A 19593-nucleotide genomic window follows, 5' to 3' on the forward strand; every position below is an offset into this window, starting at 1 on the left:
GCTTGGCATTTAACAGACAGGACAGAAGAGTGTACCCTCCGTTGTTTCTTTGAAATAAGTCAATGTTTTGGACACTCTGGTGCGCTTTTTTTTGGGTTTGTGCCGCTTTCCCCGCTTGCATACAGAGCATCCGACATTCTGAACTTTCCACGCATGTATTTTTTTTTTTAACCCTTCATTAACCGTCGACGGGATGTTGTGCTCGTCGACGGATTTACGTCATCGATGAAGTCGACTATGTCGACTAGTCGGGACAGCTCTAATATGTTGTATATTTGACAAAATAATCGCGTTTCCGAACCCTAACCTAACATGTATTAGCCAGACGCTGATCAGGATGCAAACAATGTGCCTAGACTACCTGACATGGAATGGAGACAAGACCCATCGAGATTACAAGATTGGTAAAATATAGGCTGTTATTATTTTCATGATTTGAAGATGCAGGCATTTGCACATAATTTTATGTTTTTGTCTATCTGATGACATTGTTTAAAAAAATAATAATCAGACTGCATGTTCATTTTGGCAGATCCGGCAACGCTCATGCATATAAAATAATAATATACAAACGTTGGGGGGGGGGGGGGAGATGAGTCGTTGATGGCTTTCTCCACTTTATTGTGGCAACAATAAGAAAACAAAATAATAGCGGACTGCCACCACATTCGACCGCGATGTTTTGCTTGTCGCTCATCTCCGCCTCGCCTCGTACTACCAGCTACTACTACTTCCTGGGGCTATCGGCAGGAAGTGGCGTCTAATGGCGTGAGGAAATGTAGTTTTTTCACACAAGCGAACAGATTACAAAGCACCACTTCAGTGTTGTCCCGAGACTACATTTCCCATGATTCACTGCGGGACTTGAGCTGTCAACGTTCACATTTGACAGCATTCTGCCGCGGTCCTCCTCGCCAGCTGTTAGCTCGCCATTCATGCTCGTTTGCATTTGATCGCTAGTCTGATACACTCCCGCTTTTTCGGTGAGGTCTTTTGTGTTTATTTGTTATTGGATCGTTTTTGTTCACCACTGTAAATAAGAGCACTGAAGCAAGAAGGGGTAAGTCGCCATTTCTGTTCAACCCGTTTTCTCCAGTTTTTTTTAGCGTAAGAAGCTAAGATAGTGGCTGTCTTTTCTTCGTTCTTTTTCATGTTCAGGGTTTAGTTAGCGGTTGGGGTTCAAGTGTAGATTCCTTTTGTTTGTTGTTTTGAGCGCCTTGAAAGGTGGAAAAGCGCTATATAAGTATAACACCATTTACCATTTGGCCTGGGCTTACCCTGAAGCCGCGCTTCATCTACATTTTGTACATATTGCCTTGAAAGGTGGAAAAGCGCTATATAAGTATAACACCATTTACCATATTCATTGCGAGTTTGTTGTGTAAATTCTGTGCCACTTGTGAAATTGTGTGGCTCGTTTTATGTTACGCCCTTCGCGAGCCGTCCTTGGGACGTAACACTAGCGAACACAACAACAACTATGCCACGACTATTGCCACGAGTTGGCTTTCGGCTAACGTCGCTAGCTTCTACTGTACATTCCACAACAGTTGGCAGCTCTGCTTTGACAAAGTCATCAGTCATCTATCCAAAAATCACACTTACTTTTTGGCAAATCCTTGATCATAAGCAGACCGATTAAGGAAGCAGGCATCTTCGAAGTGTTTGCAGCAGAGAACACTACTCGGTGATGGCGTGAAATTCATTCGCTTCGTGCGAACGAAAGATGTCCATTTACGTGCCCTGCTATCCTTTGGCCACTCACACAACTTTTCGTTTGAGTGAGAACAAAACATCGCCACACACCGCCGTGGCATCTTACCGAGAAGCAATGCAACAAACAATACTGTTCTATGGCGGACTTCCCTCGCAATTCCCGGTGTGACGTAATTTCCGAAGATTTCCGAAGAAAAGCATTTTTGTTGTCAGAGGCGTTGCTATGGGTTAAACAAACAATCTGGAAGAGTTGTGTTAAAAAAAAAATGAAAATATGCTTATAATTGTTTAGCCATTGATATTATTCAAAAACATGGTTGGCCAACCTTAGTTCACATTTCCCCTTTAATGCATTGCAGAATACATTTTAGAAGATGTAAATGTAGCGCCTCTGCTGTTAGGCAGAGGGTGATGTGGGCTCCTGGACCAGTTCTAGGTTCGGGGAGTGGTAAGGAAAAAAGAAGGAATCAGAGACAGATACTACTTGAACAAAGCCGCAACAAACAAGTAATAATTGTGTACATAAATTACCAGACGTACTAAAAGAATATGATTTTTGCTATATTATACCTTAATTTTGTGTTAAGGATTATAACAAATTTGAAGCTTCAATCTGTTTTTTTTTCTTTTCTTCTGTTTTATGTTCAATTTTCTGACCGGTCAGATTAGCTAATTATAGTGATGAGGGATGGGAATCGAAATCCGATTCCAATTCGGAACCTGTTTCGAGGCCTCGACATCACAATGAAAAAGCCTTAACGATCCCATTAACGATTCCTAAAGACGCGTATTGCGTCGTGACGTGTCTTGTTGTCCAGACGCATCAAACTAGCATGGCGCCAAGAACCACTCGCTCCAAAGTTTGACTACACTTCACCAGGAAAGAGTGTGAAAATGAAAGGTTACGACGGGTAAGCACGAGCATTGCAGCCATAAACATAACAATGACAGCACGTAGGTTCAAACGCTGGAAAGTGTGTCTTCACTTCACGAGGAAAAATGACAACAAAGCGACTTGCAGTCATTGCAAGGTGGAGATAACTGCATCAGGAGGGAATACGACTGCGCTGTCCTCACAGAGAGGCTAAGGCTCAGTCCTGGCTATACAGCTAGCTAAACTCCCAAATGACGATGCAGAAGACGTTGGTATAATTTGCTGACTTTATTCAACCATCACTTGAAGAGTGAAACTAAGAATAGAAATGAAACAAATCAATTTCGTCCCCAATAACAAACAGGTTTGCATCAACGTAAATCAGCGATGATTAGCTGCTAATAACAGTATGGTTAGCATTCGTTCGCTAGCATTAGCACATCGTTCAAACCACTACACAACTGGATTTAAGTGTCCGATCGCGAGTGGAAACACAACAACAACAACACAAAAGATGATACATACAGGCGTTGCCTCTGTAGATATTAACATTAACAAAGAACGTAGGCTCGTAGAAGTGTTTCCCTCTCTCATTAACTCGCTTGGATGCGGCATTTCTTCTTCGGGTGGAAGCGCGCTCTTCTTCACGTGAGCGCGTTCTTCGCGTGAGGAAGCGCAAGGGCGCTCCCATTTGAGCGTGTAAGCGCCACAAAAACTAAAAGGCATGCATTTCAATGTAATGGTAAATAATACACGTTAACCTAGTAGTCCCCAAACTGCGGCCCGCGGCCCAAATACGGCCCGCCTCCACATTTGGTCCGGCCATTTTTATTTATTTATTTTTTTTCCTCAATCGTGTTATTTATTTCCTGGCCTTTTCCTTGAAGAATTCAGAGAGGGTTATTTGGTTATTATCCATTTAATTAATAGTGTTTTTATTATTAATCATTATTATTATATTATATTATTATTTTTATTTTATTTACTTTCATTCCGTGAAGAATCCAGAAGGGGTTATTTGATTGTGGCTTTCTGAAAAACAATATTTTTTTGCATTTATGCACTTCTGCAATCGTCACACTTTTTCTGTTACAAACTGACCCCGGCCCCTCATCAGAGAAGGGAAAAGTTATGTGGCCCTCACAGGAAAAAGTTTGGGGACCTCTGCTTTAACACATATTGCCAAAGGCAGGACAACAACCTATCTGCCAATATATACCAGTATTTTTTATTTCTATTAGATAAATGTTTCAGTAAAATGTTACACATTCTTGTGTATTTGCCACTTATTGCCACAGTTAACATTGAGGCTTTGGGCCTCTTTTGATCTCGTTGTGAGTTTGTAAGGTTGTGACTTCTGATTAAATCTGCAAACATTTTTTGACATCACTCTCTTGCTCCGTCACTACAGCAGGAGAGGACTGTCATTAGCGAACTTGACACATGAACACAACTCTTCTCATCCTGTCTTTCCTGTTCATTTTGCTATTGCTATGGTTTTCTGAAATATCAACAGGGCTGTCTTGCTCATTAATCATAAGTGGATTTTAAGGGGGGGGGGGGGTCCAGGCCCCCCTGGTGGCCGAAAGTGTCATTGCATGTAATTGACTTTCCTATATACAGTATATATAAAAGCTGTAAAACCTTAAACCTGCAACAAAAATGAATGAAATGAACAAAAAAAAACATTTTTATAATGGGTCAAAATTATCTTTGGAGCACCTTAGACAGTCATTTGCTTTGCATATAATTAAAAATATATATATATATATATATATATATATATATATATATATATATATATATATATATAGGTTTTCCCATTTGATACACTGCCAATGGGTTTTGGCAATCTATCAAATACTTGTTCTCCCCAATGTATATATATATTAGGGGTATTAAGCGATTAAATTTTTTAATCGAGTTAATTACATCTTAAAAATTAATTAATCGGAATTAATCGCAATTCAAACCATCTATAAAATATGCCATATTTTTCTGTAAATTATTGTTGAAATGGAAAGATAAGACACAAGATGGATATATACATTCAATATACGGTACATAAGTACTGTATTTCTTTATTATAACAATAAATCAACAAGATGGCAATACCATTATTAACATTCTGTTAAAGCGATCCATGGATAGAAAGACTTGCAGTTCTTAAAAGATACATTTTAGTACAAGATATAGAAATTTTATATTAAAACCCCTCTTCATGTTTTCGTTTAATAAAATTTGTAAATTTTCAATCAAAAAATAAACTAGTAGCCCGCCATTGTTGATGTGAATAATTACTTACACAATGCTCATGGGTGCTGAAGCCTATAAAATCAGTCGCACCCAAGCGCCAGCAGAGGGTGGCAAAACTACGAAAAACACAACAAGTACAGCTTTCACTGTGCGGTCATTGTAATCTGTTTGAGCAGGGCATTTGTGCGTTAATTGCGTCAAATATTTTAACGGGATTAATTTAAAAAATTAATTACCGCTCGTTAACGCGATAATTTTGACAGCCCTTATAAATATTTATATATTACAGAAAGAAATATGTTTTAAAAAGATTTTTTTCTTTGATTGAAAATATATATATATATATATTTTTTTTTTTTGATTGAAGCAACTTTTTGGGGGATTGAATGATTTAGACACAAATAATATCCTAACCATAATATGGCCCAAACACTAAAAGGATTGGTTCAGTCAAAGAAATCTTCTTCAATGAAAATTTAAGTGTTCAAATGCAAATTTTTCAGTCTCAAATATTTTTTCGCATTCAAAAACTTTTTTTCTATGATTGAATTTTTTTTCTTTTGACTGAAGTGATTTTTCTTTTTGGAAAATCTGTATTTTTTGAAGCAACTTATTTTTTGATTGAATAATAAAGAGAAAAATGTCCTAGCCAAAATGTGGCCCAAACACAAATCAACATTACTTGAATCAAAGAGTTGCTTCAAAAATAAATAAATTAAATAAATGAATAAATAAAAATTAATCAAAGAAAAAAAGGGTTTCACATGCTTTTTTTTTTTTTTTTTTTTTTTAGTTTTTTGAGTTTCAAATTTATTTTGGCATTCACATTTTATTTTTTGAAGCGACTTTTTTTGGTTGAAAATATATATTTTGATTGAAGCAACTTTTTTTAAAATGAATAATAAAGACACAAATCTACCTCCGTATGGCTCCGCCCAGGGGATACAATCTTTGACTGGGGTAACTACATTGGCACGACACTGGCGGGCGTACCAAATTCAATGAATGACGATCTTGGCGAAAAGTATTGCCTAAGCAGCCTGTTTTCGAATTCCCCTCAAGAATGATGGGAAACAAAAAACGCTCGTTGTCAACTTATTATTTTAAATATTCTTGAAAGTTAATTTTATTGCTGACAATGCGTTTTGGGGTCATCAACATGTTGTGCCTCCCCTCTGCCCCAAAAGTCAAACTCCGCCTATGTCATTAATGTACTGCTCGGGTTCAAATTCATTTTGCCACGTGGCAAAAAAATGCCACAAGACAAAAAAAATGCCACATTGCAAAATCCATTTTGCTACATGGGAAAAAAAAATCCCATATGGCAAAATCAGTTTTGCCACCCAGCAAAAAATAGGCCACATGGCAAAAAAAAAAATGCTACATGGCAAAATCCATTTTTTCCACATGGCAAAATCCATTAATTAATTTTGCCACATAGCAAAACAATGCCATGTGGCAAAATTAGTTTTACCAAATTCAATGGATGGCACATGCAAAATGGTTGCCATATGGCTAAAAATGACACATGGCAAAATTAATTTTGCCACATAGCAAAAAAAAAAATGCCACATGACAAAATCAGTTTTACCAAATTCAATGGATGACGATCTTGGCGAAAAGTATTGCCTAAGCAGCCTGATTTCAAATTCTCCTCAAGAATGATGGGAAACAAAAACGCTCGTTGTCAACTTATTATTTTAAATATTCTTTTAAGTTAATTTTATTGCTGACAATGCGTTTTGGGGTCATCAACATGTTGTGCCCCCCCTGCCTCAGAAGTCATACTACGCCTATGTCATTAATGTATTGCTCGGGTTCAAATTGGAAGGGCAGAAGGGCATGTTTATGTAGCTAAAGAGTGACACTGTGGAAGCCCGGTAGCGCCACCCAGCGGCGTCACCGCTCAGAGTGCATTGCGTCGTCAACAACGATGGCGACTAATTTTACAAATATTATCAAAACGAAAAAAATTAAGAGGGGTTTGAAATTAAAACTCATACTAACATTTATCTTTTAAGAACTACATGTCTTTCTATCCATGGTTCCCTTTTTAAAGCTCTTGTTTGGTACTAAAAGGGACAGTAGCCAACACTGGATTGCAAGGTGGAACACACAAATATACACAGGTCCAAAAATACATTGTTGACCCAAGTCCAACTCTGTGGCAATTAATCTGAGGTCACCCTCCAGTGTCTGACAGGTCTTGTCAGCAATGTGGCCTCTTATATTAGACCGTACGTTCCAATCAATAGTCTCCATTCGGCCCTCTGAAAGGACATGGCCATGTTTTATCAAGCCTGACACGCGCTGCTTTTCTTTCTGCCTCTTAAGGAACTGAAGCACGTTAGCCGAGTGACTAATGTTTCAGTAGAATTAACTGCCAGTTGTAATTGTTGTAAAATTTGACATTTTTTCTTCCATTTTCAAAGTCGTGTTTGAAGTGTTGCTGCAGTTTAACGATGCTGTGTATTAGTGCTGCAACGATTAATTGATTAACTTGAGTAATTTGATTAGAAAAAAGTTTGGAATTTTCGCTTCGAGGAGAGAGACAGCGAGAGTCAAAAGTGGTATTTGCCATGTGGCAAAATGGATTTTGCCATGTGGTGCTTTTTCTTTGTCATGTGTCCATCGAATGTCAATGCGCTGGAATGGTAAGTGGATGGCCAAAAATCACAGCCACACATGTTTTTCTGCCATTTAAAATGAATGGAAAATTTGGACGTGCATGGCCAACAATGGCATGGACGTGCATGGCCTGCAAAACGACCATAAATCCCCCCAAAATGCCACAAACCAAAATCCATATTGCCACATGGCAAAAAAAAAAATGCCACATGGCAAAATCCATTTTGCGACATGGCAAAACAAAATGCCACATGGCAAAATCAATTTTGCCACACAGCAAAAAATAGGCCACATGGAAAAATACATGCCACATGGCAAAATCCATTTTGCCACATGGCAGAAAATGACACATGGAAAAATCCATTTTGCCACATAGCAAAAAAAAAAGCCACATGCCAAAATTAATTTTGCCACAGAGCAAAACAGAATGCCACGTGGCAAAATCAGTTTTGCCACACAGCAAAAAATATGCCTCATGGCAAAAAAAAAAATGCCACAGGGCAAAATCCATTTTGCTGCATGTCAAAAAAAATGCCACATGGCAAAATCCATTTTGCCACATGGCAAAACAAAATGCCACAGGGCAAAATCCATTTTGCCGCATGGCAAAAAATGCCACATGGCAAAAAAAAAAAGCCACGTGGCAAAATCAATTTTGCCACATGGCAAACAAAATGCCACATGGCAAAACAAAATGCCACATGGCAAAAAATGCCACATGGCAAAATCCATTTTGCCACATGGAAAAAAAATGCCACATGGTAACATCCATTTTGCCACATGGCACAAAATGCCACGTGGCAAAATCCATTTTGCCACTTAGCAAAAAAAAATGCCACATGGCAAAATCATTTTTGCCACTTGGCAAAGCAAAATATGCCACTTGGCAAAAAAAAAAAAAGCCACATGGCAAAATCCATTTTGCCACATGGAAAAAAAAATGCCACATGGTATCATCCATTTTTCCACATGGCACAAAATGCCACGTGGAAAATCCATTTTGCCACTTGGCAAAAAAAATGCCACATGGCAAAATCAGTTTTGCCACTTGGCAAAGCAAAATATGCCACTTGGCAAAAAACAAAAAAATGCCACATGGCAAAATCCATTTTGCCACATGGCAAAAAAATGCCACATAGCAAAATCAGTTTTGCCACATGGCAAAAAAAATGCCACATGACAAAATCCATTTTGCCACAAGGCAAATACCAACTTTGGTTCTCGGCCCTGCTGTTCTAGGATCCGTATAATGGTTTGTTTTGAAAGTGCTTGCATTTAGTTATCTGTTTGGGTGGAAATAATGCCCTCTAGTGGAAACAGTGACTATGATCAACTCATCTAACGTGGCTGAATCCAGCTGCTCCCTGTTAAGATCAACATAAGGTCATAAGTTTTTGTTTGAGCTAATATGATTTTTTTTTTTTTTTTTTGCATTCGTAATTTAGTTCAGTGGTATATCTAACAATTGTAGATTTTCTGTCACCTCCTTTTCCTTTTGGAGCATTTCAGGTCATTTTTTGTCACTTCCTGTCGATTTAGGGGCATTTCGAAGTCACAAACTTGATTTTGGGGCATTTATTGGTCACTTCCAGTGATTTTGGGTGACGGAACAGGAATGAACTGAAATGAACTCACTGGCTGCCTTTGACCTCAATAGACATCCAATCGGTTTGAAGTGGGAAGGTGGCCAATTCCGCTGTTAATTTTGTAATTTTCCTGTTAATTATTAGGGGCATTTACAGGTCACTTTCTGTTCATCTTAGGGCATTTACAGGTCACTTCCTGTTGAATTTGCGTCACTGTCTATTAATTTTCGGGTCATTTTCTGTTCTGTAACCCAAAATCAACCGGAAGTGGCCAATAAATGCCCTAAAATCAACAGGAAGTGACTCAGAAATGCTCCAAAATCAACTGGAGGTGACAAAAAAATCACTAGCGAAAGACCTTCAATGCCCCAAAATGAGCTCATTGCCTGGCATTGGTTGCCACGGACGGCCATGGACGTCCAATTTATTTGAAGTGGGAGGGTGGCAGTTTAAGGAGACGTACTCCATGCCCTTTGACACAGTAAAGTGGACTAGCTTATCAGCCCTCGCCTGATAAGGTAAGGGGAAGACGTCAGCGACTCTTCGGTGGGGTCAGAACACCTTCGCCCTACTAAGATAACAAGTTGATAGCTCGGCGCCTGAGACGTCAAGACATGCGTCGATTGCCACGGCATATGTCATATCGCCATATCGTGACGTCATCGTTATCGTGAGCTACCCGGAGGTTCCCGCCCCTTCGTCATCCCACATGTTGCATTCGAGATTCTTTCCCTTAATCTGTAAAACACACACACCGACGAAAAAACACATTTGGAAAGCCGCTGGCCCTCTCGAATTCTGCGGCGTGATGATGCCACGCCAAACCTCCCTCATGATAGGCCGCCATATCGCGATGCCTTTCCATCACTCGGGTTATTTGAAAATGTCCTCACCTCCATCTATCAGTGGCGGGGAAAAGCCATCTTATTTCACTTCACTTCAAAATGACTTTATCACCACAGGGGAGTGACAGACGAGTGTAGCAAAGAGGGCGAGGAGTTAAGAGGATGAGAAGGCAGAGAGAAACCGAGCTCGTACCCGGCGAGCAGACGACTGGAGGACAATTAGGGATTAGTCTGTGACCTCTGCTTGCTGATGAATTGGAAATATAGACAAAGCCACCCAAATGAGGGATTTTATCTCACTCGTATTAAACATTACAGTATATAGACAATGACTCAGACGCAGCTTTTCTCCAGACATTAAAACCTGGAGTTAATTAAGTTTTTGCATCTATTTTGGGTTTTGGGGTGTATGCTTGATGAGTTGGGATGCAACATACAACAACGATGTAAGAGCAACACGCATCGTGTTCATTGCGGGGCATGAACAGGTTACTTCATGTTGATTTTAAGTCATTTCCTATTCATTTAATAGGCATTCTTAACTCATTCACTCCCAGCCATTTTCACCGGTGCAACTCCCGGCCGTTTTACTGGATTTTGACTGATTTTGCAAGGCCCACAGAAAATTCTGTTCTATTGCTATATAAACATGGAACCCACCAAAAGAAATATTAGACTCTCTTCTTTCAGCAGGGAAAAAAGGTTCATATCTTTTTCCATTCTTTAGAAATCAGTGTTAGAAAACCACTTAGTTTGAGCAATTTTCCCATTTCTGATGAAAAAAACAGAGAAATTGAGCTTTTTGTGAAAGCGTACATTTCAAACATAACTTTAACACAGCTATTTTTTGCTTTAGTTACATCCCATACATCTGAATAATATTTTCGTTTTACAAAATAGCATAAACAACAAGACAAATAGAGCTTTTGATAGCAAAGTAACAATTTATTTACACATAACTAACTGAGAGATGACGCTGTTGTGGCCGTGACAGCAGGGATAAACTTTTCCCTCATCGGCGCCTGTCTGTGCTCGGCGAGCAGCATGGACTCAACGGCATTGTCCGCTACACTGGTGGTCCCAGTCGTTCTGCCCGGTCGTCCAGCGCCTAGCATCCCGGGCGTCCTCCTGGTTGTTCTGCTCGGTCGTAAGCCACCTGGCATCCTGGACGTCCTCCTGGTCGTCCTGCTCGGACTTTCCACGCCTGGCGACGTGGATGTCCTCCTGGTCGTCCATTCAAATGGCAAAATGGATTTTGTTATGTGGCAAAACAAATTTTGCCATGTGGCATTTTTGCCATGCGGTAAAATGGATTTTACCATGGGGCATTTTTTTTGCAATGTGGCAAAATGGATTTTGCCATGTGGCATTTTTTTTTTTTTGTCATGTGGCAAAATGGATTTTGCCATGTGGCATTTTTTTGCCATGTGGCAAAATGAATTTTGCCATCTAGTACTTTTTTTTTGCCATGAAGCATTTTTTGGCACACAAAAGAAAGCCACTTGGCAAAATACATTTTGCCACATGGCATAATCCATTTTGCCACATGGCAAAAAAATGCCGCATGGCAAATCCATTTTGCCACATGGCAAAAAAAAATGCCACATGGGAAAAAAATGCCACATGGCAAAATCCATTTTGTCACATGGCAAAATCCATTTTGCCACATGGCAAAAAAATGCCACATGACAAACAAAAAAAACCGACACATGGCTAAATCCATTTTGCCACATGGCAAAAATGCCACATGGCTAAATCCATTTTGCCACATGACAAAAAGAATAACATGGCAAAATCCATTTTGTCACATGGCAAAAAAATGACACATGACAAAAAAAATGACACATGGCAAAATCCATTTTACCACATGGCATAATCCATTTTGCCACATGGCAAAAAAAAAAAAAAAAAAAAAGCCACATGGCAAAACCCATTTTGCTACTTGGCAAAAAATAAAATGCCACATGACCAAAAGAATGACATGGCAACATCCATTTGCCACATGGCGAAAAAAAATACTACATAACAAAAAGAATGACCAATGGCGAAATCCATTTTGCCACATGGCAAATACCACTTTTCGTTCTCAGCCCTGCTGCATTTCCTTATGATTTTCGGTCACTTCCTTTTCAGCCATTTACCGGTCACTTCCTGTTGATTTTTTGGACAATTCCAGGTCACATCCTGTTGATGCTGGGTTACTGAAAAGCCAGTGAATCCAGAATGTCCCTAAATGAATAGGAAATGACTCAGAATCAACAGGAAGTAAGTTTTTCAGTCATCGTCACTAGCGTGTGGGCTTATTATTTCCAGTCGTTATCGAGGACAAGCGCCCATCGACATAAAAAATGGATGCTAAATGCATTTCTATGACGACATCCTATCCACTTTTATTCATATATCTAAAGAGAAGACAGGCTCATTGGTGTGTCAAGAGGCAAAGGCCAGAATGCCTAAGAAATGATCTATTATTTCTGTGCGCCCTGGTGCAAATGTGCCCTGGTCCAGGACCGGTTCCCATGCCGGCGGTTAGCTATCCCTGATGTAAAGCACTGTGAATTACCTTGTCTTAAATTGTGCTGTACAAATAAATTTGCTTTGCTCATAACAATACAGAATATCATCAAATACACTCTGACAATCATCGGTACTTGGCGATTTTGCATTGCTATTTTACTGAGAATCAAAACATCATCATCACATCAGTGTCTTTGGCAGTAATGTGGATAAAGTGGCTTATAAACAGTAGTGCATTGTGGGATCAGGTCGGTAAATAGTTTGATCTCATCACTTGCCAGATGGGGCTGAAATGCAAGCCATTATCCACCTAATGACGACAAGGACATTCGTTTTTATATGATGCGAGCACTGATGTGAAGGACTTGCACAGGCTGAGCTGAGCTCAAATGGACCGCTGTTTAGGGAAAATACATCTTTTCATAAAGCTGGAATGAATTGATTTCACTTTGTCTGGTACAGTCTCTGTCAACGTACTGTAAATAGAAATCCATTCCGCACGGATGAACATATTTTGAACAACTCTAGCCAGACTGCCGGAATCACGCCAGCCGAACCGCCGGAACCGCGCTCGCGCAATTTCAACAACCCGGCCAAAAGGCCAAACTCCGCGCTTTCACCTTAGTTTTAACACCTTGGACTGACTCCATTTTATTTTATTCTTTTTTTTTAAACCTGTCCTGTTCAGCTGTTTGACAGAGAGAATGGAAGTTTGAGTGCCCGGTTGGTCTGAACAGTTTTAATGTTTCACATTGAGAGTATGACATACTCCCATTGTGATCATTCAACATACCTCGTTTATTATGACAAAGCAGCGAACAAAAAGGGGTTATAGGTGAACAGAAGAAAAGAAACACAAGAGAAGATAGAAAAGAGACACAAACAACAACAAGAAATACATTGAACGTCTACACTAACTACAAATATGTTGGTGCTATCGTCAGCTAGATGTATTTCCGGTTGACACCATGTGGGGGGCCTGTTGACCAGGGAAAGAGGGGGACGGGGGTGGGGGAGTCTATAAGCTAAGTGATTGAAAGGGGTAGAGTGGACACAAATCAGCTATGTGATCCAGAACCCAGTAATCGTGTGAATCCCTTGTGAGTGTAAGCCCGTTGGCGACCGACCCCTACGCCACTCCATCACCAATCCTGGCACCGGGACCCCCCACCCGAGCGCGCCCTATCACATCCGGCCGCACGCGAGCCCCACCAAGCACGTGATAGCCACACAGACGAGCGGAGACGCCATGCGGGATCCAGGGTGGTTACCCAGACCACCCGCGCCCCCATCAACCGGCCTTCAGGGATGGCAAGAGGGGACGCACCACCAACCACACACCAAGCCCCACCCACGTCCGCCCACCCAGCCCACAAGCCGCAGCCCCCCAACCAGCACGGCACGCCACGGGACCCCCAGCGGCGCCCAGCTAGCGACCCGTGACGAAGCACTGACTCCGTTTTAAAAGCTGTAAAAAGGCTTCGAAACACAAGTTGACAATTTATTCCAAGTCGACAGCGATCAGACAGCAAAGAGACCCAGGCGAGGAGGCAAACTGGATCCAGGGTCAACAAACAACAAGTAGACAAAAATCTGTTAGCTAAGCATTCAGTCTTTTTGAAGGCTATGGCGGGGTGGGCTGTGGGCCGGAAGAAAGGTGTGTTTGGGTGTTGTTTAGGGTAAGTGTCTTTTTGCAGATTGGGCTGCAAGGTTCCTGTGTCACTGTTGCCAAGGGAACCAGAGTTGGAGATTTTGTCAACCTCAGCGCCGAGTGTTCAAATTCTCAGCTGTGGAGTCTTGAGATCAGGCGTTCCTTATGGCAAGACAGGATGTACCACCATTTGTTCTGGACTGTCCGTTGTTGGCCCCCAGAAGAGCTGATTGCGGGATTTGGTGGTCCAGACTTGGGCTTGTATATGTCTTGGCCATCACGTTCTTGTCTCGCTCCATCAGCTGCATGACGCGCGCATTGGGCTTCCGTAGTCAGCAAGCATCCTGTAGTTGTTATGCCCTTATCTGCCCAGTGTCTTGGCACTGCAAGTTCTAAATATGGGAAACGATAATATTCCATTCAATGCTCAAGGCAAGGCAAGGCAAGGCAAATTTATTTATATAGCACAATTCAACACAAGGCAATTCAAAGTGCTTTACATCACATGAAGATCATAAGAATCACATTTATATCGATACAACGTAAAAACCAGGACAATCAAAATAGGAAATAAAATTATACATAAAAATCACATATAATCACAAAAAGAATAAAAATAAATAAAAACAAAAACTACTAAATAATAATTGAAATCAGCAATGGAGAGAAGCACAAGAGGAATAGAAAGCAAGTAGATTGAGATATATAGACCTTTATGGATATGCAGTGCTAAACAAAAGCGTTTTTAGCCCTGGTTTGAAGGAGCTAACAGTTTGAGCGTACTTCAGACGTTCAGGTAACTTGTTCCAGAGGTGAGGAGCATAATAACTAAATGCTGCCTCACCCTGCTTGGTTCTTGTTCATGGAACATGCAGGAGACCGGTTCCGATCTTAGGGGTCTAGATGTCTAAGAGGAATCTAACAAATCAAGCATGTATTTTGGTCCAAGGCCATTAAGTGTTTTGTAGTATTTTATAGTCTATCCTTTGACTCACTGGAAGCCAGTGTAGCGATTTCAAAACCGGTGTAATGTGGTCCAGCTTCCTTGTATTTGTGAGGACTCTGGCTGCAGCATTCTGTACTAGCTGCAGCTTCCTGACTGATTTTTTTTATAAAGACCCGTAAATATATCGTTGCAATAGTCCAATCTGCTGAAAATGAATGCATGCATAAGTTTTTCCATGTCTTGTTGAGTCAGAATCCCCTTAATTCTGGCTATATTTTTTAGGTGGTAATAAGCAGATTTAGTGACGGACTTTAGATGGCTATCAAATTTTAGGTCCAAGTCAATAATTACGCCAAGGTTTCTGACTTGATTTGTAGCTGTAAGTGACATTGTGCTAAGGTACCTGCTTATCTTTGACCTTTCCTTTTTTTTTGGCCCAAAAATGATCACTTCTATCTTCTCCACATTTAACTGGAGAAAATTCTGGCACATCCATTCATTGATTTGATGAATGCATTTACTCAGGGAGACTAAGGCACTATAATCATGTGGGGACACAGAAATGTACAGTTGTGTGTCATCTGCATAGGTGTGATAGGAGATGTCATACTGTTCCATAATCTGAGCTAAGGGAAGCATATAGATGTTAAATAAGAGTGGTCCAAGAATTGACCCTTGAGGGACTCCACACGTGAATTTGGTTCGTTCTGACTGATGGTTTCCGATTGAAACAAAGAAATCCCTATCATGTAAATAGGATGTGAACCACTGAAGAATAGTGTCAGTAAACCCTACCCACTGTTCCAATCTACTGAGTAGTATGTTGTGATCAACCGTGTCGAATGCGGCGCTGAGATCCAATAGTAGCAGAACAGATGATTTGCCTGCATTGGTATTCCGACGAATATCATTTTATAAAGCTAAATAGCAATGTTTGAAGTAGGCTTTCTTTACAATTGCTCCAAAGAATTCAGGTTTGGTTCTTAAAAATGGTTTCTTCACAATCATCCGCTGTTTTGTTTTGAGCCACTCGCGGGTGCTTTCAGCTGTGTCTTTTTCTTTTAATCCTGATAGAGGACACCTGACCCGCAGCTGAGACAAAGCTTTCATACTGCACGAGTAGCACATTTCGCTCCAGAATGTGAATAAACAGTCTGGAGATTTCATCGTACTGTGCCAAACGCCCAGAGCACAGTGCCACCATGGACGAAAAGAAGTACGAAACAAGAAAACAATACGAGCAAACGATGTTGCATTTTAGAGGATTTGCCTTTGGGATTTTAACTTGGGGGAAAAAAATTGCCAGGTATGCCTGTAACGCGTCAGCATTGCAAACCGAGACCCACGATTTTTGAGCGGTTTGCTTGTTTGGTCCAAACTAGAGTTCTGATGTGCGTTCACATTTACAAATCGAAGCGGACCATCTGAGAAAAAGAACTCTGGTCCGTTTAACTCATTCACTCCCAGCCATTTTCACCGGTGCAACCCCCTTTGCTCGTTTTACTTGATTTTGACTGGTTTTGCAAGGCCCACAGAAAATTCTGTTCTATTGCTATATAAACACGGAACCCACCATAAGAAAGATTAGACTCGTCTTTCAGCAGGAAAAAAAAAAGTTTGAAAATAGCTTAGTTTGAGCAATTTTCCAATTTCTGATGAAAAAAACTGAGAAATTGAGCTTTTTGTGAAAGCATACATTTCAAACATAACTTTGACTTTGACACAGATATTTTTTGCTTTAGTTACCGTAATTTTCGCACTATAAGGCGCACCTGACTATAAGCTGCCACCCACCAAATTTGACATGAAAACGACATTTGTTCATAGATAAGCCCCACTGGACCAGAAGCCACTGCTGTCATGACTGTATTATGGGATATTTACACCAAAAGATATCAAACGGTAACACTCTATTTGACAGTGGCATCATGAGACCGTAATAAAACTAAATGAACCAGAATGAAGCTTTGAACCAAATGGCTCCAAAACCTCATCGCTTCAAGAAGCTTCATTGGGCCATCACTGTTCTCTTGGGGAGACCGTCAACCTCTGCTGCCACCTGCTGTCAACACTGTTGTCATCCAACATGCCTCCTTGCATGCATTGCAGCGGTACAGATGTAAATAACAAATCAAAGTTCATGTTCTGTGCTAATTGTTTATTCAATTACTGTTCTAATTGTTTCATCAATTGCTGGTTATGGAATTTGGTAACACTTTATTTGAAGCTGGCACCATCAGACTGTCATAAGACCATCATAAGCATGAATGAATGCTTATGACAGATTTAATTTTGTATCATCCGGCAAATTATCTCCCTTTTGAATGGATGTAAAAGATCCGAGCTGGACATAAATGGACTTAGTGACATGACTTGCCGGATGATACTTAATGACATCTGTCATAAGCATTCATTAATGGACATGATAAGGTCATCTCATAATCATGACTGTCTTATGGCAGTCTTATGACGCCACTGTCAAGTAAAGTGTTACCTATTAACCCAAATAAATCAACAAATAAGCCGCACTGGACTATAAGACGCAGATTCAAAATGAGGGAAAAAAGTAGCGGCTTATAGTCCGGAAATTACGGTACATCCCAAACATCTGAATAATGTTTTCCTTATACAGAACAACATATACAATAAGACAAATAGTGCTTTTGATAGCCAGGTAGCAATTTATTTACACATAACTAACTGAGATGACGCTGTTGTGGCCGTGACAGCCGAGTAAACTTTTCCCTCATTGCCGCTTGTCTCATAAAGATGGATTTTTTTGAGTCTTCCTTTTGTGATGACCACTGCCTCGTGGCAGAGTTCTTCTGGAGAACTTGTGTACCTGGGAGGGAACTGGTTTGGCCATGCGCGTTTCCGTGCGGGACACTGGAGGGTGCGGGGGACGCGAGCGGCTGAGCACGGCCAACTCAACGGCATCATCCGTTGCACCGGTGGTTCCGGTCGTTCTGCTCGGTCGTCCAGCGCCTGGGATCCTGGACGTCCATTCGGTCGTCTTCCGCCGGCGCCCCAGCCGTTCGGCCCAGCCATTCATTCTGTTGAATCGGGTTGCGGGTCTTACCAAATGCGCTACTGCCCTCCAGTGGCCAGTTTTATTGCTTTGAAATAGATTTTCAGCATTGTGCTTAAGAGCTAAGGTGAAACAACCCAGAAATGTCTCTTGAGAAAAAAAAACGTAAAAGACATATAAATACGTCTTTGGGACACTGAAACAATTAAAAATAGAACGTATTGATACGTTTTTGGGAGAAAATTAGTTAAAAAGGACCAAACAGTGCTATTGTAAAATCGCCTAGAAAAAACAAAGCATTGTGTTGTGCCTTAAATTGGAGTCTCCCTCAAAGATTCTCTCACTTTGCAGTCCCTCACAATCTCTCTCTATTTCATAGGTTCTGACACCACCAAGGACCCCTGCCTTAAAGTCCGCTGCCCTCCTCATAAGGTGTGCGTCAGCCATGACTACCAAACAGCCATTTGCACCAATCGCAAGCAGCCAACTCATAGGTAAGGAACTATTAACTGGCTTTTTACGCTAGTGACGGGCAAATGAAGACTCATGAATCATTCAAACCATAGACTTTATGATATATTGACATGACCGGGGCACAGGGCCAATCTGCAGGGGGCCTGTTTTCAAAAAACCTCAAGTTCAAATATTTTCAAAACCAAAGCTGCGACCGACTTAAAACCAAAACAGGCACCTACCTTAGCCATATATGAGTCCCCATGAGCAGCGGCATAAAAAAATTCAAAGTCATTCCCTCATAAAATCCCGATTAATTATTTTTTATATTGGTATAACAACTATAAAATGGCTATAAAATTCTCAGATTTTACACTAGATACACAAAAATCGCCAAATGCAGAAATAATCACCTATATTTCAGGATCAATAGGGTACGGAGCCCCCGGGTGCCAGGGTTGAAAAAAATAAATAAATAAATCATAGCTAATCTGTACCCTCAGTTTACTAATCTGTGGGTACAGTTTAGTAATCTGTACCCACTGATTACTAATATGTACCCACAGTTTACTAAACTGTACCCACAGTTTAGTAATCTGTACCCACAGATTATTGAACTGTAGTTTAGTAATCTGTACCCACAGATTATTAAACTGTACCCACAGTTTAGCAATCTGTACCCACAGATTACTAATCTGTACCCACAGTTTATAAATCTGTACCCACAGTTTAGCAATCTGTGGGTACATTTTAGTAATCTGTACCCACAGTTGAGCAATCTGTGGGTACATTTTAGTAATCTGTACCCACAGTTTAGCAATGACCCGAAAACAGTAGTCACCAATGATTGGGTTGAGAAAAAAAAAAAAAATCATAGCTAATCTGTACCCTCAATTTAGTAATCTGTGGGTACAGTTTAGTAATCTGTACCCACAGTTTACTAAACAGTACCCACAGTTTAGTAATCTGTACCCACATATTATTAAACTGTACCCACAGTTTAGCAATCTGTACCCACAGTTTATAAATCTGTACCCTCAATTTACTAATCTGTGGGTACAGTTTAGTAATCTGTCCCACATATTACTAATCT

The 19593-nt window shown here is 40.5% G+C and overlaps 1 protein-coding gene across 3 annotated transcripts in view; it reads left to right on the forward strand.

Annotated features, from left to right (window-relative positions):
- Window positions 1-19593, forward strand: part of spock1 (SPARC (osteonectin), cwcv and kazal like domains proteoglycan 1) — a 197706-nt gene that overhangs the window by 124765 nt on the left and 53348 nt on the right. For all 3 annotated transcript variants that reach the window (XM_057849465.1, XM_057849466.1, XM_057849467.1), the window contains exon 5: window positions 18427-18541. In XM_057849465.1, the coding sequence (XP_057705448.1) occupies window positions 18427-18541 (115 nt within the window). The remainder of the gene's footprint in view (window positions 1-18426; window positions 18542-19593) is intronic.

The sequence above is a fragment of the Corythoichthys intestinalis genome, chromosome 11, assembly GCF_030265065.1.
Source record: "Corythoichthys intestinalis isolate RoL2023-P3 chromosome 11, ASM3026506v1, whole genome shotgun sequence".
NCBI lineage: Eukaryota > Metazoa > Chordata > Actinopteri > Syngnathiformes > Syngnathidae > Corythoichthys > Corythoichthys intestinalis.